We start from the raw sequence: 27,202 nt of genomic DNA on the forward strand, positions 1-27,202 counted from the left end.
TCCATTGTTTCTCTTGGCTCTTGATACTGGGTAGCAAAGCTACTAAAACTATATGTTGACGCAAAAAATCAACACACTGGAATCCAAGGGCAAGTGTTCACCAAGCACGGAAAGTAGACCAAGCGTGCCAGTCAATCTGACCTGTTGATTGACACGGAGACAGAGTAAACATTAAATTCGAAGGTGTATCGGCTGGAGTTCCGATTATCCCTCAGATAGGCGTATCGGCAAAGCTTTGTCGATACAATACACGACAAAAGAATATTTAAATGCAAGCGTGTAATAAACGAGTGCGTCGGCAGGATCAGCCGATGCACTAGACGACAAAACCGGCTTTAAGTAGCCGATTATGTGTGTAACAAAATCTAAGCTACGAATGTGTAACTCAGATGATATAAACTAAAAACAGATCTAAACCGGCTCTTGAGATAACAAAAGTGTTACTGCAAAACCTAAAGCTGATCTAATATGTTTTTAGGTGTGATAATGGCCAAAAAGCGTAGAAAAACCTACAAATCTAGCCGATATCGATAATTGGTGAATAAATCTAGACGAGACGACAGCGATACGCCCGGAAGTCAAAGCCTAGATAAACTCGATAACTTTTGAATAGATCTGAACGAAGTCACAGCGATGCGCCCGGAAGCTAAAGCTCAGATTTATTCGGTAAACGAAAACTTACCAGCAGATCAAGTCGCTCGAATGTGATGCGTCCTTGATCAACTCGAAAGAACTCGCCGAAAAGAAAAGAAAAGAAAAGTGGCGAAGTCGCCGAAAAGTAAATTGCAGGTAAAAAGTAGAATTTGTTTGTTGATCGTGTGATAAATCTTTTACAATGGATGGGGTACATATTTATAACATGAACTAACTTGCCTGACAAGCAAAATCTAAATTAAAAGGAAATCCTAAGATAAATGGACTCTAACTTCTATTACGTAGAATCCTTGCTAATTAAGCTTCCTCCGCCACGTTCACGGAACGATTAATCCGCATGCACGATTAATGCTGGACTCCTCCTTTCCACATAGGGGTCTTCTTCATGACGTCAGGCTTGCTGGCACGCTAATAATTCTCCAATGTATGCACGCATGCACATAATCTCCATGACATATGCAGTACCCATGTATCTCCGTTTACTTCAACTTCTTTGCACGCACATGCTGATCCATCATGTAACTTCTTTATTCTACAGACTCACCGGCCTCCATGTCTTCTATCATTAATAAAACAATCCGGCCACGTTTGCTTTCTTTTTTCTTCCCACGTGACCTCAACACTCTCGCATGCGAGCTCCTATTAGCCTTTCCCTCCGATCGTCGTCACGACTTCATCGGCAACTGCTGTTGACTGTCAACTTACACATTGACCCAAAGAGCTAATTGTTTCATAATTCATTATACATCGGATTTGTCAAAATCCGGTGTCAACACAGGCCCGCCAGTTTCGAAGTAGGAATGGCTCATGCTTCGAAACTCTATAAATCCAGTGCCTCAATCTGCTCAATCATTTCATGGATAGGAGACTTCGGCTTTTCTGATGTTGCTCTTTTATAGCCGATAATCCTCTCCATGATATGTATAACAATTTAAGCCAATGTGAAGAGTCAAACCAACTTTACTTCTTCTGCTAAATAACTTGGGTTTTTTTTTGAAAAAAATTAAAATCAGAATAAAACTTTGCTCCTCAAATGACTCTCTCAGATCGCTCAATGTGTATAATTCCTTACCAAAGCATTAGATCGCCTCTGTCTTTCCTATTTCTAATAAGGCTTTTTGTGGAGCTTAGGGTTGGGAATGAAGAGGACGCATACTTGTACCGCATATATTGCAAAGTCAAAAACCGGATCCAATAAAGAAAATAGGTCATACAATCAGATCAAGATGTGCATGAGTGTGGAATTTTCTTGATGGAACTCGCACCCTTTTCTACATGACTCTATTTTTTATTTTGAGATATGGACTATCTTTCTTTTTCTTTTCTCTTTTTCCTTTTCCTATGCTTCTGGGCACGGATACTTTTTCTTTTTCTTTCGCATAGCCCATATTCTTTTTGCAATATGAAGAGTCATGTCAAAATGATAAGAGTATTTTTGTGTGGATGAAAAGCATATTTTTGCGCAACTTCCAGTGTAGAAGTCGGCACAAGTATATGTGGAGTGTCCGTGATCTTGATCTTAAAAGCATGAAACGAATCTCACAAGGGTCACAAACAATTTGACAATACTCAATGCAACCACAAGTAGCATATGCAAAAAGGTTTTCAAAGATATATCAACATATGGCTCTGGTAGGAATTTCATGTCATTGAGGAACTAAGCTATTTTATTTTTTCACAAAATAAAATCTCCAAACATTTTTGCAGTAAAAAGTAAGGTTTTTTTTTATCATACCAGCATTGGCAGCAGACGACCGCATCATAGTCTTGTGATCATCAATTCTTGCTTATCACGTGCGGAGTACTTAGTTGCACACGAGCATCTCTGGCCTTTTGACGTGCGTGGATCATATGATGGTAGCACCAACGTGACCATGTCATGTCGCTTCCGGCCGATTGGCATGACATCACGGTCATCTTCCAAGAACTGTTCAACAGCCGATAAAACTCTTATTACCAATTTGAGAGCTAGCCGGTAAGTGCATCGGCTGCTCAAAAAGCCAACAGATGGGGTTATACCGCCGTCAAATCAACCCATCGACCTCTTCTAGTGCTCGTCATCTATCGTTTCCGGCCGATGGCTTCGTCATCTTCTCAGTGGTCGGCGATGGTGGCACAACATCCAGCTCGGTGATAAGACGAGCAGATGGCGAAACGAGCACTTCCCCATATAAGCCATGTGTATGCACACGATCTCCATTGGCTGTCCATACATCGGCAATCTGCTGCCGATGAGCTTGTTGGTTACGCAAGGTGTCCAAAAAGAGGAGCCATTAGCTCATTGACTAACCGATATAGCCTGCCGGCTTCCTTGCCAAATATGATCAACATAGAGCAAATTCGCATCCCATGTACTATATAGCCGATAACTAACATTCAGTAAATTTATCCGCTGTATTAGCTGAGGAAGAAACAGGACAAACAAAGCCCATCTTGTTTTTAATAATAATTCCTTTTCTCAATAAAATGCTCTCAACCACCAGCATCAAGAGGATACAGTCGATGCAAATGTGAATGATATCTTCAGAAAACGGACGCATCGGCTCGTGAATAGGTAATGAAATAATTCCCTCCATTAAATGTCTGGTTGACTGAACAAAAACTGATAAGCCCTGATTCGTCATTGTTCCAACATACTGATCAGCCATTTATTGTTATCCTCTGCATCGGCTGTCTAACGTGCAATGATAGAATACGCAGCCGATGCACAGACGAGATAGACCTGGTGCCGTTTGCCAATCGTATCATCAAATGAGCCAATGAGACCAACTTTCCAACAGCCGATTAACACTTCCTGCGCCTACTTCCTTTTTTATCTCTACCGACTTGCATGTTAAATCCAAGTCATATTTCCCTTTGCATAGAATTGCTATTTATCCATCGGCTTTACTAGGAAATAATTGTTGGCTCTTCCTCTATTCCTCCCATGGGCTATCCATATGCTTGTACCAAGAGTGTATAGCCGATGAAAGACTCTGAATAAACAATATCGGCATTCAACTATAGGACCAAGCGGCCAATAGCTTTAATTATTAAATGCTCGTAGTCATAGCCGATTAGGTCTTCCCGTTGATGACGAACACATAATTGCTTGAACCCTTTAGTTGCCAACCTTCCGACGTGCACAACTTGCATGTACCTTAACAACAGGGTGTTGTCGTGGTAGTGGAACTTGGCGCCGGCGCCGGCAAGAAGGTGGTCGACCTAATGGTAGGCTTCGTCACTCGAGGCATCGGAGAGACGACCATAGACGGCGGCGTACAGCGCCATGGTGATGTTTGCGCCTTCCGGCACAGCCCACGAGCTTCCGAAAATCTCCGTCAGTTGCTCTGATTCGTGCAGTGAAATGATAGGAGAAATAGACAACCAAATTGGAAGAGTTTCGGCGACTGATTGACAGAATCTTCATCAATAATCCTGGAGCTAAGAGCCGATAACTGTACATTGGTTGTATAAGAGCCGATGGCCGTAAAGTTCAATTGGCCATATAATCCCAGCAATTTCTATCGGCTTTCCCATATTCATTCATCGGCATTTCGTATTCATCGGCCATCGATGCCAACGACTGAAGTGGGTGTAGCCGACTTATCCATCCAAGGTATATCAAAAGAACAACCTCTATATAATAAACAGCTGACTCGCATCAGGCTCATGCTCCTTTTTCATCAACCCTATCGGCTGTGCTTCTCCTTCTACGTGTACCTGCTCTTTGTACATATCTTGATGTCAGCCAACGGAGGTAAACTATATGTACTCATGCAATCTTTTGTTCACCCAGCTTCCGTTGAAATAAACTCGGACGGGACCCCGGCTTGTGTATGGTGAATTAATACTTGGGCCTCGCCCTGTACATGGTCCGGTTCCAACCCACCAAACCTGTGGAACCGGCACCGTATCAAACCGTTTTGCATGCTCCCTACGGGTTAGGTTTAGTCCGGGTTCTACTGCTTAACCCGGTGAGAGATAATAATGTGTTGTGGATCTCATTAGCATAATCGGCAGGTCGTCTTCAACTTCCGTCAGCAGAGGCTGCGCAGGCCTGCCTCGCCTTGCTGGCTGCGCTCCGCTCGCCGCTCGGCTCCCTCCGCTCGACACTCGCCACCTTCCCGGCACTTCACGGCGCCCTCCGCTCGCCGGCTTGGCCGCTCATGGTGGTACAGAGCCTCCACTCCGCCCACGGCGGCGGCGCCGTTTAGCCCAACGTGTTCGCGCCGCTCACCGAGCGCTCCCGCCCGCACGCTCGCAGGTCGCAGCGGCAAGTTGCCTCCGCTCCGCCCGCGGCGGCGGCGGTGGCCGCCGACCTCGGCGCCTCCGCTCCGCCCATGGTGGCGGCGTGCGTCGAGTTCAGCGTGTCTGTGCCAGGGTTTACGTTACCGGCGGGGTCCGGTACCGGTATACCGAACCGGTTTGGCCGGAAACCGGTCCAAACCGGTCGAAGTCAAATTTGAATTTAAAATCCTTTGTGCAAACGGTTTGTACCGGTATACCGGCCGGTTAGACCGGTTTACTGGTCGGTTTGATCGGTTTATCGGTCGGTTTGACTGGTAACCGGCCAAATTCAATTTTTTTTGTTTAAATTCAAATGCCCGCAAAGTATACTAAAAGAATGTTTGTATAACATATTTTAGCCTAAATGAACCCTCTAACCATCTTTTGTACTACTTTTACATTGTATTTGTATACTTTTGTATGCACGTTTTTTTTGTTTAACTTCAAATCCCTGCAAACTATACTAAATGAACGAAGTTTTGAGAAAATTTGACATCATTAGATTTGTCGCACATTGAAGTATTTTTAGGAATTTTTTTCTGAAATTTTCATTTTTTTGAATTCAATTTTGAATTTTGAATTTGGTCCGGTTTAGTACCGGGCCGGACCGGTTTGACCGGGGTCTGTGCCGCTCGGCGGGGGCTCCCGCCCGCCCGCAGCGCCGGTGGCCGCCGACCTCGGCGCCTCTGCTCCACCGCGGCGGGTCCGACGGTGTGATGCAGGCCTCGCTCGTGATGCCAGCTCGACGACGGCCTTGCATCTGCCAACAGCTTTGCTCCTTTCCCTAGCGGTGACCGCATGACAGTCAATAGTTTTCTCGCATCTGTTGTCGGTCGAAACCCACCGGCGAGCAGCGACGGGCAACACGAAGAGCCGGGAGGTCGCTGGGGTGCTGGCAGGCACTGCTCCCTCGTCGACGGCCCGCAATTCCGTCACACGCCCGGAGAATGTGTGGAAAGCCGGGTGTGCCACCTGACCTATACCCGATCAGGAGGGTGCGAACGTGCTCCGAACAGTTTCCTGCGTACAAAGACACGTATAAACATAAGTCCAAGCCGTGGTCGGCTCCCTGGGACGACTCTTGCATCGGCTTTAAAGAGCCGATCGAGTCCCGGTGTCAGATTGGATCTGCATCTATCCAGATACTGATGAATAAAGCAAATAACTATAAAACTGCTTCAGTTAAATCTAGCTAATCTAATCCACGATGGTAAAAGCTTCACTGCTAGATCGGAACATCCTACACGTGACTAGGCCTAATAAATGTAACAGACAACTAAACCAGAACCTAAAACAGAGGCATAAGAACTAGCAAAATCCGATTACCGGAACAATCCCTATTAAGGCTAAGATAAAGCATCTAGTACGCCACCGGATCATCCAACCCGTTTGCAAGGCCTAACCTAACAGATATTACGCTAACTCCTAAGATAAGAGTAAACCATAACAGATTAGATCTACTAGACACAAAAGAAGCAGAGTGTTGCCTCTGTGCGACTAATTCCATGCAACAAGAACTAGCATAAGATTTATACGTGACTGCACAGAGACAACATGATATTCGTAGATGATAAGCAACAAAGCACAACGGATCTACTAAAAGCCATGCTATGAACATCAGGATAACTAGCATTACTCGCCATAAAAAACGCTTCAGTATGAGTAATGCCAAGGTAAAAGCAAGAACAATACTGCCCTGATCGCGAGAAGCGATCAGGGCAGCATGGCGCTTACTTGGATGAAACCCTAGGATTAGGGGTGGCGATGCGCCGAGAGTTGTTGTTTTCGAGACGTGATGACGCTCTCTCTTTACGAATAACAAAGGGTACATATTTATAGTCCGGAGACTTGGGAAACAATCTAAACTAATCTTGTCCCGATTGGACTCTATCTCTAATCTTAAACTAAATCTAAGGATACACGGCCTATGTGGCCTAGATGCTCACGCAGGAGCCGATTTACAAGTCTTCTTGATCCTCTGCTTTAAGCCCATCTTGCTTTCGGCCCATAAATTAACCCTGTTAATTTATGGCGATAACACATGCCCCCCTGGTTTTGGCAATGATAGTTCTAAAACCAATCCGTCGCTTCATCTTCCCGTTAATGCTCATTAAACACACTGTAACCACCAAGGAAGACGCAACGTCTCTGCAACTGGCTCCTCATAGAATGTGAAACTACCGATCCGTATCCCAACTTTTTACTATTTAACTCCACCCCGAATCGGCTTTTCTTCACAGCGAACTCCTTCTTCCTCCCAAAGCCAATAGCGCAGAAACCCCAATCCTCCAGCAACAATGGCGATCTCTTCTTCCTCCGACTCCAACTCCTTCGGAGACTCTTCTTCTTCTTCCTCTTCCCCTTCTTCTTCTTCCCCCTTTCCTGCTTCTTCCGTCGACTCCATCTCGGAGAGTCGGGTGCCGACGCCAGAGTGGGACCCAACCGCAGTGCACGAAGCGCTGGCTCCTCTGTACTGGGATGGAGAGGGGTTCGACTTCGGGGTCGCCTCCGAGGAGGACGAGCCCGAAACTGAAGGAGAAGACCTCCGGCTCCTGTTCCAAGAGGAGTCGGAGAAGGACGAGGAAGAAGACCCCTCTTCGGACGGAGTCGACTCTTCCTCAGAAGAGGAGATCGACTCCCCCTCCGATGATGACGAGCCGATGGGCGGCAAGCCCTTTCGGTTCCTCGGGTCCTCCGGGGAGGACAGCGAGGAGGAGAAGAGCGGCGGCGGTGACGGCTGGAGCGATCTCGGGTCCGAAGGCGGCAGCAGCGCCTTCAGCAGCGACGACGACGACGACGACGGCAGCGACGACGACGGCAGCGGGGATGTGCCGGCCCGAAGCCCCAAGCGTCGTAGGTACTAGGTATCTACGAACAGTAGTAGTATCGTAGGGGTAGAATCACAAAGCCGAAGGATTGATTCCTTTGTAAAATCGGCTTTCCTTGTAATGAACTTTCCATTAATGAAATCGACTTCCCTAAATTATGTATGTCTGATATTTGCTTTCCAAAAAGCCGATGGCAACGCATCAGGCTTCTATAAATATCCAAGAGCCGACGAAATTCAAACTAGAAGCAACCCGCACAAGAGTAGAGTAACACTTCCACCTTGAACCGAACTCTTGAATCCGAGCATAATTCAAAAACCAAGCTCCACAAATTCGAGCAAGAACTCTCCAAGCAGCCGGAATTCGAATCAGAGCCTACATCAATCAAACCCTAAGTCAACAGATCTGAACCATGATAGATTCTGCAACTCAGACGACAAGTTCCGCAACCGATGATACGGCAATCTGCGGCCTGAAGGTAATATTCGGCCTAATCCTTTAGCTTTCTTCAGCTTGCCAAGCTTCTGAAACTAAAACTCTGAAACATAACACCATACGCATACTTCTGAATTTCTGAACTTCAGGTGTCAGACGTCCTTCTGCCGCATCCTTCTAACCCAAAATCTTTCTGTCTTGGCCCACGAACTCATGAAAATCCCATAGATTTGATCTCTTGTGAAGCAAATAGGATTCTTTTTGTGAGCCAAAACATCGATCTGAACCTCTGGGCCGACTGCTTAAGAGCCTGGCCTAATCCACCTGAAAGCTGGATTACATGATACAACAGAGTAGCAAAAACTCACATGCCCCTATGGCAAGATTTGAACATAGCCGATGCACTTAGCTTATCACTGTCACCCCTTGACAAAGATGAAAATCTTTTGAAAACCATCGGCTATTTCTGGTCTGATGCTCTGAATTATTTCCTCTTTGGTCATGGACCCATGACCCCTACTCTGCTAGATGTCACCATGATCACTGGACTAGACATTAGCTCTCCTAATCCTGCTGCTCACAAAATGGCAGAAGTCCCCTTCAAACTTTCTTCCAAGGTTAACTGCACAAACTGGGGAACTTACATGAGTCAGCACATGAAAACAAAAGGTCCAGTGACTGAGAAGGAACACACAGCCTTCTTAAATCTTCTGTGGTCCTTCTTTAGCTCCAACTAAGAACTATCTCCCCTTGGCCTATCACCTGGCCCATGGTAATCACACCGGCCTAGGCAAACTCTTCCTTGGAGAAACCTACAGATATCTCCATTTGATGACATCTAATTTGCTTAACAAAAAGAAACTGAGAACTGGAGCCCCTTGGTGGTTTATTCAGTTGTGGGCACAACTGTACTTCCAGCACCATATTCCCAACTTCCAAGGCCTAACCAAGAACTCCTTTCCTAATGAGAATGGCAAACCAATTAGATGTACTAGTTATGGCCAAGCTTTATTCAGTCTTCCTGGCAGTAAATTGAACTCAACAGATGCAACAAATTGGTTCAGAATCTTCTACAAAGGACTAGATAATCCCCTTTATTTCCCATTTACTGAATCTGAATCCTTTGAAAACCCAACTGCCTTTAGATTAGATAACTTTGCCGATGACGACAGCACTCGGCATCTGTATTCTTTGATGATTCGACCTGGCTTCTTCCCCGTTGGCATCAGCACCTCTAATAGAATTATCAAGCCAGGTTATGAATCTTACCAGCCAGTCATAGCAGCTCGGCAATTTGGCCTAGGACAGGTTCCTCCCCACTTCCATATTCACCACTTGGTGGAGAGCAGAGCCGATCTGCCTGATGGTCTCACCAGCTCAAGATGCTACAGCATGTTTGATAATCTCCACATTCCAATACCAGCCGATCTGTCCTTCACCCCTTCATCAATCGGCTTTGATACTTGGTGGAACATGTGGAAAACTCATGTCTTCGGAAAAGCTCTGGGTCCTTGACTGCAGCAAATCGATCTTGAATATGTAATCCCCGAAGAAGAGGTACTGAATTTATGCATTCATCCTTATAAGTCCTCCATCCTTTGCATGACTAATCTTGCTCATTCTGTTAACAGCAACAAGATGGTCCAGAACCTACGACCAGCACTAGGGAGCCATTCCACTTTCTTCCAACTACTCCTGACGTACTCTTCTGCAAAGGGTCACCACCAATGAAGAAAGTGATAATGACTGTTCAGCCAGACTTACTCCAGTCGGCTTCCAAGCGAAGACAAACTTCTGCAAGTGTTGCCCCCCGAGTCTTGACCAAGAAAAGGAAGATGATCACGAGGCGTGTCATCAAGAAACCAGTACCATCTTCTCCGAGTCTATCAGAGTCCAACACCAACCAGGTAACTCATCATTCAAGAACTTCCCTTTTATACATATGTACCCTGGTTGACTATAATTTTATTCCCAGGACGCAGCTGAAGACATCCCCAATGCAGAAAGCCTAGAACAACATGAGATGGCTGCAACTCCTGATGCACTAATGGATGCAAACGAGGAACAAGCCGATGCAGTAGATGTCATTGACGTCAACACCAGCTATAACAGGACAGTTGCTCTTGAACCGTCCAACACCTCTTCTTCAGAACAGGTAACATTCCAAATCCAATTCTAAACTAGCTGATAGCTTCATAAATGCATCTTGTTCTAACTCTAGATATGCCCATAGAGCTTTGACATTTCAGGTTTGCTTTCCTTTGACCCTGCATCAATGGGTCTGACTGTCCCTGGAGCAGAGACATCATCTCTGCAGCAATCGGCTAACCTGGCACATCAACTTCAACTCATCAAGGATCTACTATCTGCTCCAATCACTTCTCTGGTTGATGATTCCAGCAAGATAAAGAACATCTTCGAGCAAATAGAATCCCAACTCCCGGAACCATTGCAAATCAAGCTCTGGCCAGCCAGCAACCTTCCATTCTTTCGGATAGAAGTGAGTAAAGCACAACAAAGGATGGAAGCGCGTCGCTCTCAAGCTTCTTTGAAAGCTGACATTACCCAAAAGTGCAAGGCCCTCAACCAGAAGAAGGCAACTCTAGATATCAAAGCTGATGTGTCTGCCAACATGAACTGACTCGACCTCCTTAAGAAAGAACTGGCGGAACTCGAAGAAAAGGTCCGCACCACCAAGGAACTCATCCAGGCCGAGGAAGCTTCCATTGCAAACTCCAAACAAGAAACCCAGAAAATAGCCGAGCAGATACAAGCAGAGTTTGCAGAGATCAGCACCTTGAGTCGGCAGATAGTTACAGGCGATGACAAGGATGACGAAACAATCATAGCACGAGCAGACACCGTCCGCACAGAAGCCATCCACGCCATAGAAGAATTCCTGAACCAGTAGATAGGCTCAAGAGACAATTAGTACTGCCTGTTAACCTGAAACTTGTACTTGGTTAAAAACATCTTAAGTCGATGGTTACACATCGGCTGTTCGCTTCATATGCATTTTTTTTGTCGGCCAACTCAACGTGTTGGCCTATCTTCTCTTTTTTTACTGGCCGACTCAACGTATTGGCCTATCATCATCATCATTTTTTTACTGGCCAACTCAACGTGTTGGCCTGTCATGATTACAGCCAGATGGATCTCATCGGCTCTCGTTACTCGCCTTCCCACATGCTCGGGAAGTATTTCTTGAGATGTTGGCCATTGACAGCAACAGGAAACTTGACGCCGTCCAATTCCTCAAGCATGTATGCATTCCCAGGCAAGACCTGATCAACCTTGTATGGCCCATGCCAAGTTGGAGACCATTTACCAAACCTTTTATCTTTAGTTCCCAATGGCAATACTGCCTCCCAGACCAAATCTCCGACTTGGAAATCCTTAGGCCTGACCTTCTTTTTGTATGCACGGGCAACTTTAGCCTTATTTTCCTTGATCTTTTCCAACGACCAAAGTCTTAGCTCTGTCAGGTCCTCCACGTTGTCACTCTTCAAGGCTGCATACTGTTCAGCAGATAATTCATTCTGAAATTCAACACGCCTTGATCCAGCCGTGATTTCCCATGGTAGCACAGCATCCTGGCCGTAGACTAGATGGTACGGCGACGCCTTGGTGGACCCATGACACGAAATATGATATGCCCACAAAGCTTCTGATAACACCTCATGCCAGCGCCTAGGATACTCATCGATCTTTCTCTTTATGAGCTTGATGAGGCTCTGGTTGGATGCTTCATCCTGTCCATTAGCTTGGGCATAATACGGAGATGATCTGATCAGCTTAATCCCCATGTCATCGGCAAACTTTCTGAACTCCTCCGATATAAAGACCGATCCTCCATCGGTCGTAATGGTCTGAGGGATCCCAAACCTGTGGATGATGTGCTCTTTGACAAAGCTGATCACATCTCTTGACGCTACTGATCTCATGGGCACTGCCTCTACCCACTTTGTGAAATAATCTGTGGCAGCTAAGACCCATTGGTGACCCTTGCTAGATGACGGGTTGATCTGACCAATCATGTCCATGGCCCAACCTCTGAATGGCCACGGTTTGATGATAGGATTCATTACTGATGCTGGCACTATCTGAATCTTGCCGAATCTCTGGCATGCTTGACATCCCTTATAATATTTAAAACAATCTTCAAGCATATTGGGCCAGTAATAACCCGATCGCCTAATCAGCCACTTCATCTTATGAGCCGATTGGTGAGTACCGCAGGCTCCTTCATGAACCTCATGCAAGAGCCGATTTGACTCTGAAGGTCCCATACATTTAAGCAGTAGTCCTTCCAAGGTCCTGTAGAACATGTTATCCCCTATCAAAACATACTTCATGGCCTTGAGTCTTATCCTTCTGGGTGCCCCCCGAGCCGAATCCTTCAAGTAATTGAAGATATCGGCTCTCCAGTCTCCAGGTTCCAGAAACTGAACCTCTACATCGACTCCATCGGTTGTCTCCTTGTAGCCAGAAGCCATCTGTGCCAAATCATTGGCTTCATTGTTCAGAGTCCTGCGTATCTAGTGGAAATTGATGTACCTGAATTTTGACATCAACTCACGGCATTGCATCCATATCGGAAATAGAGCCTCGCTCTCACATCTATATTCTTCCGTGAGCTGAGAAATCACCAACTTTGAATCTCCAAAAATTTCCACCGCTTCTGCACCAGCTTCGAGGAGTAGTTCCATCCCTTTGCGAACGGCTTCATATTCCACCAAATTATTAGTGCATGGGGCGGTCATTCTGATAGAAAAGGAGTAAGTCGCCCCACGAGGCGATACCAACAGAATCCCCACACCGCACCCATCATCACAAGCCGATCCATCAAAGAACATAGCCCAAGCACGAATAAATACCGCAGCAATATCAGTACTGATCCTGTCTGCAACAAGATCCGCCAGTGCTTGTCCTTTGACTGCTTTTGCAGGCTGGTACCGGATATCGAACTCTGACAATGCAAACATCCATTTTCCAAGTCAGCCTTTCAGGACAGGAGCCGACAGCATGTGCTTTATGACATCCGATTTGCATATGACAATTGTTTCCGCCGAGAGCAAAATATGTCGAAGCTTCGTACATGTAAAGTATAAGCAAAGGCAAAGCTTCTCGATTTCAGGGTACCTGGTCTCAGCGTCTAACATGCGTCTGCTGAGGTAGAAAACCACCCTCTCCTGGCCGTCATGCTTCTGAACCAATACTGAAGCAATGGAAGTGTCACCCACAGATAGGTACACGTAAAACGGCCTATCATGCTGAGGAGGAACCAACACTGGAGGTTTGGACAAATATTCTTTAATTTCATCGAAAGCTTGTTGATGTTCTGCCCCCCAGCGAAACTCATCATCAGATTTGATCTTCACCAAACCCATGAACGGCTCAATGCGTCCAGACAGATTAGAGATAAATCGTCTAACGAAGTTAATTTTACCGATGAGCTTCTGCAATTCTTTCTTTGTAGTAGGTGGCTTCATCGTCTTCACGGCTACTTGACTCTTTAGGCCGATCTCGATTCCCCGTTCATGCACCAGGAATCCCAGAAATTGACAGGCCGACACGCCGAAAGCGCACTTCTTTGGGTTCATTTTGAGCCCAAACCTTCGAGTCCATTCCAGAACTTGGCGCAGATCTTCTAGATGCCCGCCAGCTGATTTGGACTTGACCACAACATTATCAATGTAGATTTCTACCAATTTGCCGATGAGGTCATGAAAAATGTAATTCATGGCACATTGGTATGTTGCACCGGCATTTTTCAGTCCAAAGGTCATAACCAAGTACTCGAACAAGCCGACTGCGCCTGGCACTCTGAACGCAGTCTTGTTCATGTCTTCCGGGGCCATGAAGATCTGGTTGTAGCCGGCATTACCATCCATGAAACTCATCATCTTGTGGCCGGCAGCTGCGTTGATCAATGTCTCCGCAACAGGCATCGGGTACTCATCCTTTGGCGTCGCTCTGTTAAGATCTCTAAAATCAACGCAGACACGCCATCGTCCATCCTTCTTTTGTACCGGTACCACACTGGAGATCCATTCTGCATACCGGCATGGCCTGATGAACCCAGCATCTAACATCTTCTCCACTTCTTTCTTGACTTCTTCTAGGACTTCGGCCTTCATCTGGCGTGCTCGTTGCTGAAATGGCCGAAACCCCTTCTTGAGCGGGAGCCGGTGCTCGATGATGCTTCTATCCAGACCGGGCATCTCAGTATAGTCCCATGCAAAACAGTCCTGGTACTCTTTCAGTAATGCAATAATCTCCTCACGCAAGACCGGATCCAACTTCTTGCTGATAAATGTTAGTCTTGGCTTATCCCCAGGACCGATGTCAACCTCTTCCAAATCGTCAGCTGACGTGAACCCGTATCCTAGTTTGCCGTCGTCTGAAAAACCAGCTGCGAACGCAGGCGAATCTTCGTTATCCAAAAGATCAGCGACAAACACAGGGAGATGACAAGAAAAATTATTTGGCCAACCGCACGGGCTGGCCGCTTCTATACTTCCATTATCACTCGGAACCAAATAGTCGATGAGTGGCCAACTGCCAGAGCAGGCCATCGTGTTTACATGATGTAACAATTCCGAACTCACACAAGATTTTTCTATTTTTTGGGGCCAGTCACTGGGACTGGCCTCGCTATCAGCATGCCAGGATGCATCTACTCTGTGAGGCCAGTGGATAAGACCAGCCTCAGTTCGTTTTTTGTTGCCTCGATCCGATCACAATCTTCCAGGGCGATCCCTGAGATCGGCTCTTGTCCTTCCGCGTCCCAAGCGTTCATGTCTGCGAGGGAAACCTCGCTGGAATCATCTGCAGGGACCACTTCTACTTCATCGCCGTCCCATTGGACAAGATACTGATGCATTGTGGAAGGGATACAACAGTTGGCGTGGATCCAATCCCTCCCAAGCAATACCGTATATGTACTCTTGCTGTTGACGATGAAGAACGAAGTCGGGATCGTCTTGCGGCCCACTGTCAGCTCCACATTAAGAACCCCCATCACCTCTGATGGCTGCCCGTTGAAGTCATTAAGCATCACATTGGTCTTGACCAGATCGGCAGAAGAACGACCCAATCGGCGCAGCACAGAGTACGGCATCAGGTTGACTGCGGCGCCAGTGTCGACCAACATCCTGTTCACAGGCTTGCCGTTGATGAAGCCCTTGAGATACAATCCCTTCAGGTGCTTGTAGCTCTTCTCCTTGGGCTTCTCGAAGATGATTGGCTGTGGGCCGAGATCCAGCTGTGCGACAGGCAAGTCCTTCGGTTGGGGTGCTCGAAACTCCTATGGGAGCATGAACATCATGTTCACATCAGCCGATGGCTTCTCATCAGCTTTTGTCTGCTTGGGGCGCCACTCCTTTCTTGGAGGGCGCCTCTCCTCCCTTCGCGGTCGCCTGACTTGCTCCGCGAGATCCGGACGCGCCTTCCTCAGCACATCGAGGTACTTTGCTTCCGCTTCTTCTAGATTGCGCAAGCGCTGCACTCTGCGCTTCTGCGAGCGATTAAGCCCGTCAGGACACCACCGTGGGTGATGGTACCTGTCTTCTTCTTCTGGCTCAGAATCACCCCCGGATGGGCGCCTCACATGGTTATCTTGATGTGTTCTGGGCCCTAAGCGCCGGAACACCGATGTCTCGTCCTGCTGGTGTCCTCGAGGCCTGCACTCCAAGCAATCATCTATAGTAGGCAATCGGCTCATGCCGGAATTCCAACAATACCTGAAGAACGGGCAATGCCAGTGGTCGCGTATAGCCTGGCGTCTCCCCAGTGTCCTTCCTGTGCGGTGCTCGTACTCGTCCTCTTCCGATTCGTACCGGCGGCGCAGCTTGTACTGGTACTGGTACTTTTCCAGAAGCCGATTAGAAGCGGGAAGCTGGTTGCGGATGTGACGCACTTGCTCTTCAGTCACATGTCGCTGCTCCAGCTCGCGTTCATCCTGCGGCCGTTTGCCAGAAGCGGCCTCTCTCCTCTGCTTGTTATGGCGGCGCACGGGTCCCACCATGTTGATCTGGAATGCCAAATCTTGGCCCTCGGATCTGAAGTCTGACAGCTCCACGACATTAGCTTGCGGGAAGGGCTTTGTGTCAACCTTCATAGTGTGTTGAGCCAGGATTAATCGGCCTTGCTCGATAGCCGATTGTATCTGACGACGTAGCTCCTTGCATTCACCCGTGGCATGAGTGAACGAGTGGTGCCATTTGCAATACAGCCTCCCCTGCAGCTCTTGTGCCGTCGGTAGCTTGTGATTCTCTTGGAGCTTCAGCTGTTTTTCTTTGAGGAGCAGATCGAATATCTGCTCTGCTTTGGTTACATCGAAGTCGAAGCTCTTCACAAACCTCTGCTGTTTGACCCACTTGCACGGGACAGGGTTTGCCCCTCGAGTCCACTCTGCCACGACCACTTCTTGCTCCTCGCCAGAGTCGTCAGATTCATCCGCCTGGGCCAGAGGCGCTTGAACTTGTCCTGGTACAGCTCAGGATGGTAATGTTCGTATGCTGTGAGCTTCTGCACCAGGTGCGCCAGAGATGTGAACTCCAACTGAAAAGCCGCATCCTTGATCGGCTTAACGAGTCCTAGGATAGCCAGATCGACTGCCTCCTTCTCTGTGATGCGCGACGAGTAGCATCAGTTCTTGACCTCCCTGAAGCGCTGTATGTACTCTGACACAGTCTCTCCTCGCTTCTGCCTGACTTGGGCGAGGTCGGCAATTTCAGCTTCCGCAGCCTCCGAGTGGTACTAGGTATGGAATTGATCTTCGAGCTGCCTCCAAGTTCGGATCGAATCCGGAGCCAGCGATGCATACCATCCAAAAGCTGGGCCTGTAAGGGATTGGCCGAAGAACCGGACCCTCAACAGATCCGACACTGAGATCATCCCAAGCTGCGTTAAGTATCGGCTCACATGCTCGATGGAGCTGGCTCCTTCTGACCCGTTGAACTTGGTGAACTCGGGAAGCCGATACTTGGGTGGCAGTGGGATCAAGTCATAGTCACTTGGATACGGCTTGGAATAGCCGATCGCTTTCCTCTTGGGCAGGATGCCGAACTGGTCTCTCAGTATTGCACTGACCTGCTCCACACTAAGAACTCCTGGGGCCGATGGCTCAGCACTCGGCCCAGTAGCGTACTTTGCCAGCCACGCTTGTTTCTCCGCGTCTGCTCCAGAAGCTCCTGGGTTTACCATCTGCACCGAGCGTGTTGGATTGACGCTGTCAGGGATGTAGGCGCACGTGTAGCCGTGCGAGATCTCCTTGGGTGGCTCAGTGAGGAATTGGCCTTCTCCAGGATCACCGCCGATCTTGTGGACGACGTAGATCGGCGAATTTTGTGGTTTTGGGGCCGCAAACGAGAACGGCAACACCGGTCTAGAATGCAGCGCAGCTTCTTCTGAGTGACTCCCCAGGGTTGGCCCCGATGGAGAGTACTGGTTCTTGATTATCTCCTGGATGACGCGGTGCGCCATGCGCTCAAGCTCGTTCATTAGGCTCTGAGAGTGCCGATGAAGCGAATGGGCCACCATGTAGTTCATCTCCTGACGTAGAGCTCTGGTGCGCTCTTCTGATGGCACAGACAGATCTACATTATCGAGAGCGCCTTTTGGTGAGAACCCCTTCCATCTGATGCCATGGTTGCGGGTCCTCTCAAAAGAGCCGATGAGATCGGCTTCCAGCAGAGCCTTAATCTCATCATACTTCTTCTTGTGTTCAGGAGAGAGCTCTTCATACGTGACGGGCTTGGGAGCGGATTCTTGATCTTGAGCTCCAGTCATTGTTGCAGTGGACGTTGCTGGCGAGAAGTGTCCCACCGGGCGTGCCAGAATGTGTTGTCGGTCGAAACCCACCGGCGAGCAGTGACGGGCAACACGAAGAGCCGGGAGGTCATTGGGGCGCTGGCAGGCACTGCTCCCTCGTCGACGGCCCGCAATTCCGTCACGCGCCCGGAGAATGTGTGGAAAGCAGGGCGTGCCACCTGACCTATACCCGATCAAGAGGGTGCGAACGTGCTCCGAACAGTTTCCTGCGTACAAAGACACGTATAAACATAAGTCCGAGCCGTGGTCGGCTCCCCGGGACGACTCTTGCATCGGCTTTAAAGAGCCGATCGAGTCCCGGTGTCGGATTGGATCTACATCTACCCAGATACTGATGAATAAAACAAATAACTATAAAACTGCTTCAGTTAAATCTAGCTAATCTAATCCACGATGGTAAAAGCTTCACTGTTAGATCGGAACATCCTACACGTGACTAGGCCTAATAAACGTAACATACAACTAAACCAGAACCCAAAACAGAGGCCTAAGAACTAGCAAAAGCCGATTCCCGGAACAATCCCTATTAAGGCTAAGATAAAGCATCTAGTACGCCACCGGATCATCCAACCCGTTTGCAAGGCCTAACCTAGCAGATATTACGCTAACTCCTAAGATAAGAGTAAACCATAACAGATTAGATCTACTAGACACAAAAGAAGCAGGGTGTTGCCTCTGTGCGACTAATTCCATGCAACAAGAACTATCATAAGATTGATACGTGACTGCACAGAGACAACATGATATTCGTAGATGATAAGCAACAAAGCACAACGGATCTACTAAAAGCCATACTACGAACATCAGGATAACTAGCATTACTCGCCATAAAAAACGCTTCAGTACGAGTAATGCCAAGGTTAAAGTAAGAACAATGCTGCCCTGATCGCGAGAAGCGATCAGGGCAGCATGGCGCTTATTTGGATGAAACCCTAGGATTAGGGGTGACAATGCGCCGAGAGTTGTTGTTTTCGAGACGTGATGACGCTCTTTCTTTACGAATAACAAAGGGTACATATTTATAGTCCGGAGACTTGGGAAACAATCTAAACTAATCTTGTCCCGATTGGACTCTATCTCTAATCTTAAACTAAATCTAAGGATACACGGCCTATGTGGCCCAGATGCTCACGCAGGAGCCGATTTACAAGTCTTCTTGATCTTCTGCTTTAAGTCCATCTTGCTTTCGGCCCATAAATTAATTTATGGCGATAACAGTGGTGAAACTTCACGATGCGCTTTGGGACTGTGGCAACCAGCATGCACGATGAATCCGTCGAAACTCATCTAAACTGTGGGTCTCAAACCGCTGAACCTGGCTCCATTGTGGGCTGGGCGGGTTGGTTCAGAAAACCCGCTAAACCCGGACCATGAACAGGGTGACTTGGGCCGCCGATCTGATATCAACAGATATATCGACTATCTTGTTGTTGGCATACTTTTCCTGAATGTCCGACAGATATGGCACCTGGGTATCGTGACGCAGCCTTGCACCGGCCGATCGACCCCTACGCCGAGTAGAAAGAACCAAAACATGCTGATAAGCCCGTGCTGGCTTGTTACTGGCCGAAAAGAAATATTCGGCCCTCCGCTGATTGACAAGCTTCATCGCGTGGATATGAGGGTTCATGCTTGCTGATTGGTTGTAGCTGCAGTCCATACTGGAGAAAATACTCTCATATTTGAAATTGAATATCTGGATGCATGCATACATCAGTCAAAAAGTAATCAGAGGAGTATGTATTGGCCTCCACCACAAGCGCCGATGTAGCCTTGCCGATGTGCCAACCCTAATGTTATGTCGCCTGTGAACTAAAGGCTGAAGTATGGTGTGTGATAACCAGGAAGTTAGCACAACTGAAGTAGTCACCAATTCCAGAGCCGATACACGATGCTGATTTAATCGGCTGCTCAACATGGTTCATCTATATCGGCTATTTGATAGAACCATCACGCCGGCTGTTGCGTTGCTCTAGCCTTATGTCAGTATGTATCGTCCGACGGCCGGCTCCATACATGTGTATAAGCGCCATGAAGGCGGCAGCAGCCATCCATCGGCAAGTGGACAAATTCATCGGCTGTGATATTAATTCCATCGGCTACACCTTTATGCACCAGAAAAATAATCATCAGCCGATGGGTAATATCTGGAGAGATCAAACACGTACGTTAGCCTCGTATAACACCATCAGCCAATTATAAAAAGGAACATTGGCATTCACGAGTTCCATCATCATGTCTCGCCAGCACTTCAACGTGAATCTGGTGCTTCATCGGCTGATACATTAGCTGCCGATCAGTCAACCCGTAACTATATCATTGCATCTCTGTATCAGCAACTCCTCGATCATTACATCAGCCGATATCTTCCCCATATACTACTTTTCAATTAATCAGCTTGGACTATAATGAACCAATTGTATATCTCTTTCTCCTTTGGCCAATTCTGCCTGCTTCCTTTCTTTTGACAACTCCATCATAGCATATAGAGAATAGCCAATGAAGAGAGCTGTTCCCAATAAAATAATATATCGGCTTCAATATCCCAGACGTAGGAACTCTTTTGGCAACCATCGGCTACAACTGCTAACAACTGAAGCACATGTGGCCGATTTGATTAAACAAATAAATCTGCCTGCATCAAGCAATAAATGTTGTAGTACCGTAATTAACTTGGCACCAAACTCATCTGAGTAGCACTTAGCCGATAGACATATCTTATCAGCTTTCAATGTCAATATTATAATATGATTGTTTTCCACCATGGAGCCGATAGATGTACCAACTATTCTATAGCTATCGGCACACCTTTCCTGAATGCCTATCTGCCAATGCAATAATATTTTACTCTTTTCTTGCCATTGGATCTATATTCATTCAATACTATATCTAATCTCCAGATCGGCAATCCCATATGCACTTCCTAGCCGATCAATCTTCATCGGCTGTGGTATTCAGTGCAGTTGCAACTCTGTCCACCTGGATCCTAGAGAAAATAATCTCCAAGTAGCCGATAATTATGAGCAATAATTTTTTGCCTTTGATCACCTGGCTTCCACGGAGGACAAATTCCAATCAGCCAATATTCCTGAATAATATTTTTAGGAGGTGGGCAATAATTATTCTAAGAAACCATCTTCTTCCTTACCTCTGCAACCTCTATCCATCCATCGACCACTTCCGGCTGGAAGAATAAAATATTGGCCATCCTTGAGAGACGGCCATCAAGCATAACAATTTCCATTGATCCAGACCTCTCAGGTTCTTCTTTGACGTATGGGCATGAAGTCAGCTTTATATTCTTTACCCATTCAATCAAGCTGATTTTAGCATCTTCCTTCTTAATTGCTGGAGCTTCTTCTTCATGAGGCTTTTCAAAGCTATGTTCTTTTCCACATTGGTCTCCGTCTTTGGATTTGCTAACTGAATTTTGTATCTTATAATCTGTGTCTCCTGGGAATTCAACTTTTCAGACTCAACACATTTATTTTCGTTGTCCACTTTGGCCGTGCAGGACAGAAACAAATCTTCGTTGACCCTCATCGCCTGTACAAACTCCTCCCATTGAGTTTTTTCTTGCCTAATAGCCGATTGGACTTGATGACGAATTGCTGGCTGAACGACTGTCTGCCAGATCATGGATGGCTGAACTACTTCGTGCAACTGACATTCCATGGGTCGAAGAACAGATGCTTGCGGCCAACAGCTACCTAACCGCTGTTGTTGATGAGTCATCGGCTGTAGCTGTTGGACCGATGACTATGGTTGTGTTGTCAGTCGAAACCCACCGGCGAGCAGCGACAGGCAACACGAAGAGCCGGGAGGTTGCCGGGGCGCTGGCAAGCACTGCTCCCTCGTCGACGGCCCGCAATTCCAGCACACGCCGCGGCTTGTGAAGACGCAGGGTGTGCCACCTGACCTATACCCGATCAGGAAGGTGCGAACGCGCTTGCAATGATCTGCCTGCATACACAAACACGTGGAAACATAAGTCCGAGCCGTGGTCGGCTCCCCGGGATGACTCTTGCATCGGCTTTAAAGAGCCGATCGAGTCCCGGTGTCAGATTGGATCTGTATCTATCCGGATATGATAAATAGAGCAAATAACTGTAAAGCTGCTTCAATTAAATCTAATTAATCTAATCCACGATGGTAAAAGCTTCACTGCTAGATCGGAACATCCTACACGTGACTGGGCCTAATAAACATAACAGATAACTAGACCATAACCCAAAACAGAGACCTAAGAACTAGCAAAAGCCGATTCCCGGAACAATCCCTATCAAGGCTAAGATAAAGCATCTACTACACCACCGGATCATCCAACCCGTTTGCAAGGCCTAACCTAGCTGATATTACGCCAACTCTTAGAGATAAGAGCAAACCATAACAGATTAGATCTACTAGATACAAAAGAAGCAGGGTGTTGCCTTTACGCAGCTAACTCTATGCAACAAAAGCTAGTATAAGATGATAACATGATCGCGTAAAGACAACATGATATTCGTAGATGATAAGCAACAAAGCACGACAGATCTACTAAAAGCCATGCTATGAACACCAAGATAACTAGCACTACTCGTCATAAAAAATGCTTCAGTACGAGTAATACCAAGGTAAAAGCAAGAACAACGCTGCCCTGATCGCGAGAAGCGATCAGGGCAGCATGACGCTTACTTGGATGAAACCCTAGGATTAGGGGTGGCGATGCGCCGAGAGTTGTTGTTTGCGAGACGTGATGACGTTCTTCTTTCATGAATAACATAGGGTACATATTTATAGTCCGGAGACTTGGGAAACAATCTAAACTAATCTTGTCCCGATCGGACTCTATCTCTAATCTTAAACTATATCTAAAGATACATGGCCCATGTGGCCCAAATGCTCACGCAGGAGCCGATTTACAAGCCTTCTTAATCTTCTGCTTTAAGCCCATCTTGCTTTCGGCCCATAAATTAATCCTGTTAATTTATGGCGATAACAGGTTGCTGATAAACTGTCGGCTATGGAGCCGATGCATAATATTGATAGCCGCATGTCTGATACAGCTGAGCCGGTGTTTGATGCTGAACGATTGGCTGTTGTGGATGTTGAACTGTTAACCATGTTTGCTGACAGGCCATCGACTACGGAGCCGATGCATAATATTGATAACCGTCAGTCTGAGCCGATGTTTGATGCTGATAAATCATCGGCTGTGAGGTGTGCTAATCAAACTGATGAACAATTTTACCAGCATCCACACCTTTGACTGTATTGTTTACCGTGCTCGCCAGGCTGTTAGTCCAGTTGATCATTGCTTGTTTCATAGCTTGCTCGAACATCTCCATTGGAAAATTCATGATGATATCGTCGGATCCCACCAGGCGTGCCAAAAGATGTGTTGATGCAAAAATCAACACACTGGAATCCGTGGGCAAGTGTTCACCAAGCACGAAAAGTAGACCAAGTGTGCCAGTCAATCTGACCTGTTGATTGACAAGGAGACGGACTAAACATTAAATTCGAGGGTGTATCGGCTGGAGTTCCGATTATCACTCAGATAGGCGTATCGGCAAGTTTTGCCGATACAATACACGACAAAAGAATATTTAAATGCAAGCGTGTAATAAACGAGTGCGTCGGCAGGATCAGCCGATGCACTAGACGACAAAACCGGCTTTGAGTAGCCGATTATGCGTGTGTAACAAAATCTAAGCTACGAATGTGTAACTCAGATGATGTAAACTAAAAACAGATCTAAACCGTCTCTTGAGATAACAAAAATGTTACTGCAAAACCTAAAGCCGATCTAATATGTTTTAAGGTGTGATAATGGCCAAAAAGTGTAGGAAAACCTACAAATCTAGCCGATATCGATAATTGGTGAATAAATCTAGACGAGACGACAGCGATACGCCCGGAAGTCAAAGTCTAGATAAACTCGATAACTTTTGAATAGATCTAAATGAAGCCACAGCGATACTCCCGGAAGCTAAAACTCAGATTTATTCGGTAAACGAAAACTTACCAGCAGATCAAGTCGCTTGAATGTGATGCGTCCTTGATCAACTCGAAAGAACTCGCCGAAAAGAAAAGTGGCGAAGTCGCCGAAAAGGAAATTGCAGGTAAAAAGTAGAGTTTATTTATTGATCGTGTGATAAATCTTTTACAATAGACGGGTACATATTTATAACATGAACTAACTTGCCTGACAAGCAAAATCTAAATTAAAAGAAAATACTAAGACAAATGGACTCTAACTTCCCTTACGTAGAATCCTTACTAATTAAGCTTCCTCCGCCACGTTCACGGAACGACTAATCCGCATGCACGATTAATCCTGGACTCCTCCTTTCCACATATGGGCCTTCTTCATGACGCCAGGCTTGCTTGCACGCTAATAATTCTCCAATGTATGCACGCATGCACATAATCTCCATGACATATGCAGTACCCATGTATCTCCGTTTACTTCAACTTCTTTGCACGCACATGCTGATCCATCATGTAACTTCTTTATTCTACAGACTCACCGGCCTCCATGTCTTCTATCATTAATAAAACAATCCGGCCAGATGCTAACCACGTTTGCTTTCCTTTTTCTTCCCACGTGACCTCAACACTCTTGCATGCGAGCTCCTATTAGCCTTTCCCTCCGATCGTCGTCACGACTTCATCGGCAACTGCTGTTGACCGTCAGCTTACACATTGACCCAAAGAGCTAATTGTTCCATAATTCATAATACATCGGATTTGTCAAAATCCGATGTCAACACTATAGAATATCTTTTAAGTTAACGCAGATCACAAAATAGATACTTTTTTTGCTAACATTTATTTAATTCAGTTTTGTGTTGGTTTTAGGTGGGAATGGAGACTGATGCTACTTTCTCGACTCTGCAGCTGGTCGATTTTCAATCCTGGTGGCCAACAACTCAGCTATGCGCCTAACTTAATTGAAATCTCTAACCCAAAAACAGCAAGATTGTCGCAACCTATGTTGGCATTTGCAGGCAGGATTTTAGGGAACAAGAAAATAGAAGGAAAAGAATTGAAACTGTGCTTGTAAATTTGTTTGTGTCAATCAAACCGAGGTACTCGAGGATATCCATTGTTCTTGGTTAATGCAGTTTCGGCTGCCAATCATGAGCTTGAGTGAGCATAAGGTCTCTGCCTAGGTAGCGGACATCTTTCCTTTTCAATCAAACTTTGGCAAAGTGTAAACTTGCCAAAGTTTTTTTGAAAAGAAAATTTGATTTTAAACAACGGTCAAACTCCTACAAATCAAACGCTTGCGTTTCATTAGACAAACCTATCCAATTCAAACGTGGCAGCAAAATTCAAGATGGGAGCGGGCCGGGTCGACCCATTGGGTAGTCGGCCCGACCCATAAGAGCAAGGTCAATGGGCCATATGAACCGGCCTCAAATTAGATATGGGCCATATGAGCCGGAGCCTACTGGCCCAACGGGCAAGATGGGTCGGCCCAAAATATAGCTTCCCTCAGCACCTGACGGACGCAGTTGGCCAGTTCCATTTGAGACGCACGGGAGAGAGAGGCATGGAGGCGACCGAGCTTGCCGCGGCGACGGCGGCTGCGGCCGCGGCCGTGGCGTCTTGGCGCGTCGCGCTATCCTCCAGCGGCGATGAATCTGCACGTCGTGCTCCCCTCCAGAAGCTATCCTATCAGGTAAGCTTCTCCCATCTCTATTCTTCTCCCGTGGTTGTGCTAGGGTTTGTTTGTAGGATTTCAGTCTCTGTTCTTGTCCCGCGGCTATCTTGTACGGTGACTGAATCTCGTGATGCATACGACTTACAAGGGGATGAGTGATGTCCCTTATCTTTGCATGCCCCCCGTAACCCCAAGTGCTAGGAGCAGCCGGCCGCTGGCCCACTCGATGTAGACTCAATTGTTGGCTTGGCCTAGTTGCTTGCTAAGGCACAAATTCACTTTGACCTACCTTTGCCTTTGATCCAAAGTTTATACTGTAATAATCGAGCAATCTCTTTGTCTACACCTCCTTCAGGCTGCGGTTACCATTTTGATCCAAAGTTTACTCAGTTTAACTGAAGCACATGCACGACATAGTAATATATTTCTTTCCTGCAGTGCTGTGAGCTAATCATTTGAATTTGTGGTCCAAATGTTGAACTTGGAACCCAACTCATATGGCTATATAATTGTGTTATTTTTTAGGCAATATAATTGTGTTATGTATGAAAATATTTCCCACTGAGGCTGCTAATCTATTGGATGCTTACTAAATTTATTTACCCACTTAACTAGTGTTTCCAGAACTACCAAATGTGAATACTGAATAGATCAGGTGGTAGCCATCCATATGCATCACCAATACTAATAGATCCACTTTTCCATTATAAATAAAAAAGGTTATTGTGAGAAGTTTCTTTCTGATGATTTAAATGTGAGCAAGTTGACGAATCACAGATAAGGTCTCCACCATCACCAGGGTTGTCTCCTTCAGTTGTAAACCTTTGCAGAGTTTATAGCGGTGGTGAGCATTTTTCTTTTTCATTTTTTTAACTTTGTAGACCTTTTATCCAATAGCTATCACATTAAGTTATGTCCTTTTCTAATCAAGACTTCCCCACGACACTGAAATGGTTGATGATGATTATGACAACGAAGACGCTGACTATGAACTAGAAGAAGAGGAAAAAGATGAAGACAAAGAGGGAGATGATGAGGATGAGGTAGAAGAAGAAGAAGATGATGAAGGATTTCAGATGGTTGATGTTGACATGGGCTCATTTTCTGAACCAGGGCGAAAGTTTCTGGCCAAAGTATGAAAGGAATATGAGCCTATCCGTGTTGATGGAGTAGTGGTCGCTGCTGAGTGTAAACATTGTGCAAGGAATATACGTGCTGAGCGTAAGCATGGAACAAGTTCGTTGCGCAAGCACTTGAAAAGATGCAATGAAAGAAAGAAGGCTCTCAGAGTTGCTGGTCAGTTAAATGCCTCTATCATGACCCCCGATGGAGTTGCCTTAGGGCCTTGGACATTTAATCAGACAGTGTCACGCAAAGAACTCATGAGGATGATTGTGTTGCATGAGTTGCCCTTCTCACTTGTGGAATATGATGGCTTCAGAAGGTTTGTCTCCAGTCTAAACCCAAGCTTTAAGATGATTTGCAGAAAAACAGTGCATAATGACTGTTTGAAAGCATTTATGGA

The 27,202-nt window shown here is 46.5% G+C and overlaps 1 protein-coding gene across 1 annotated transcript; it reads left to right on the forward strand.

The window, feature by feature from the left end:
- Positions 1-10,209: 10,209 nt before the first annotated feature.
- Positions 10,210-26,816, forward strand: LOC120713392 (acidic leucine-rich nuclear phosphoprotein 32 family member A-like). Its single transcript, XM_039999370.1, has 3 exons — positions 10,210-10,341; positions 23,008-23,225; positions 26,609-26,816. The coding sequence occupies exons 1-3, from the start codon at positions 10,210-10,212 to the stop codon at positions 26,814-26,816; spliced, it is 558 nt and encodes a 185-aa protein (XP_039855304.1).
- Positions 26,817-27,202: the final 386 nt, after the last annotated feature.

This window comes from Panicum virgatum, chromosome 6K, assembly GCF_016808335.1.
Source record: "Panicum virgatum strain AP13 chromosome 6K, P.virgatum_v5, whole genome shotgun sequence".
Lineage (NCBI taxonomy): Eukaryota > Viridiplantae > Streptophyta > Magnoliopsida > Poales > Poaceae > Panicum > Panicum virgatum.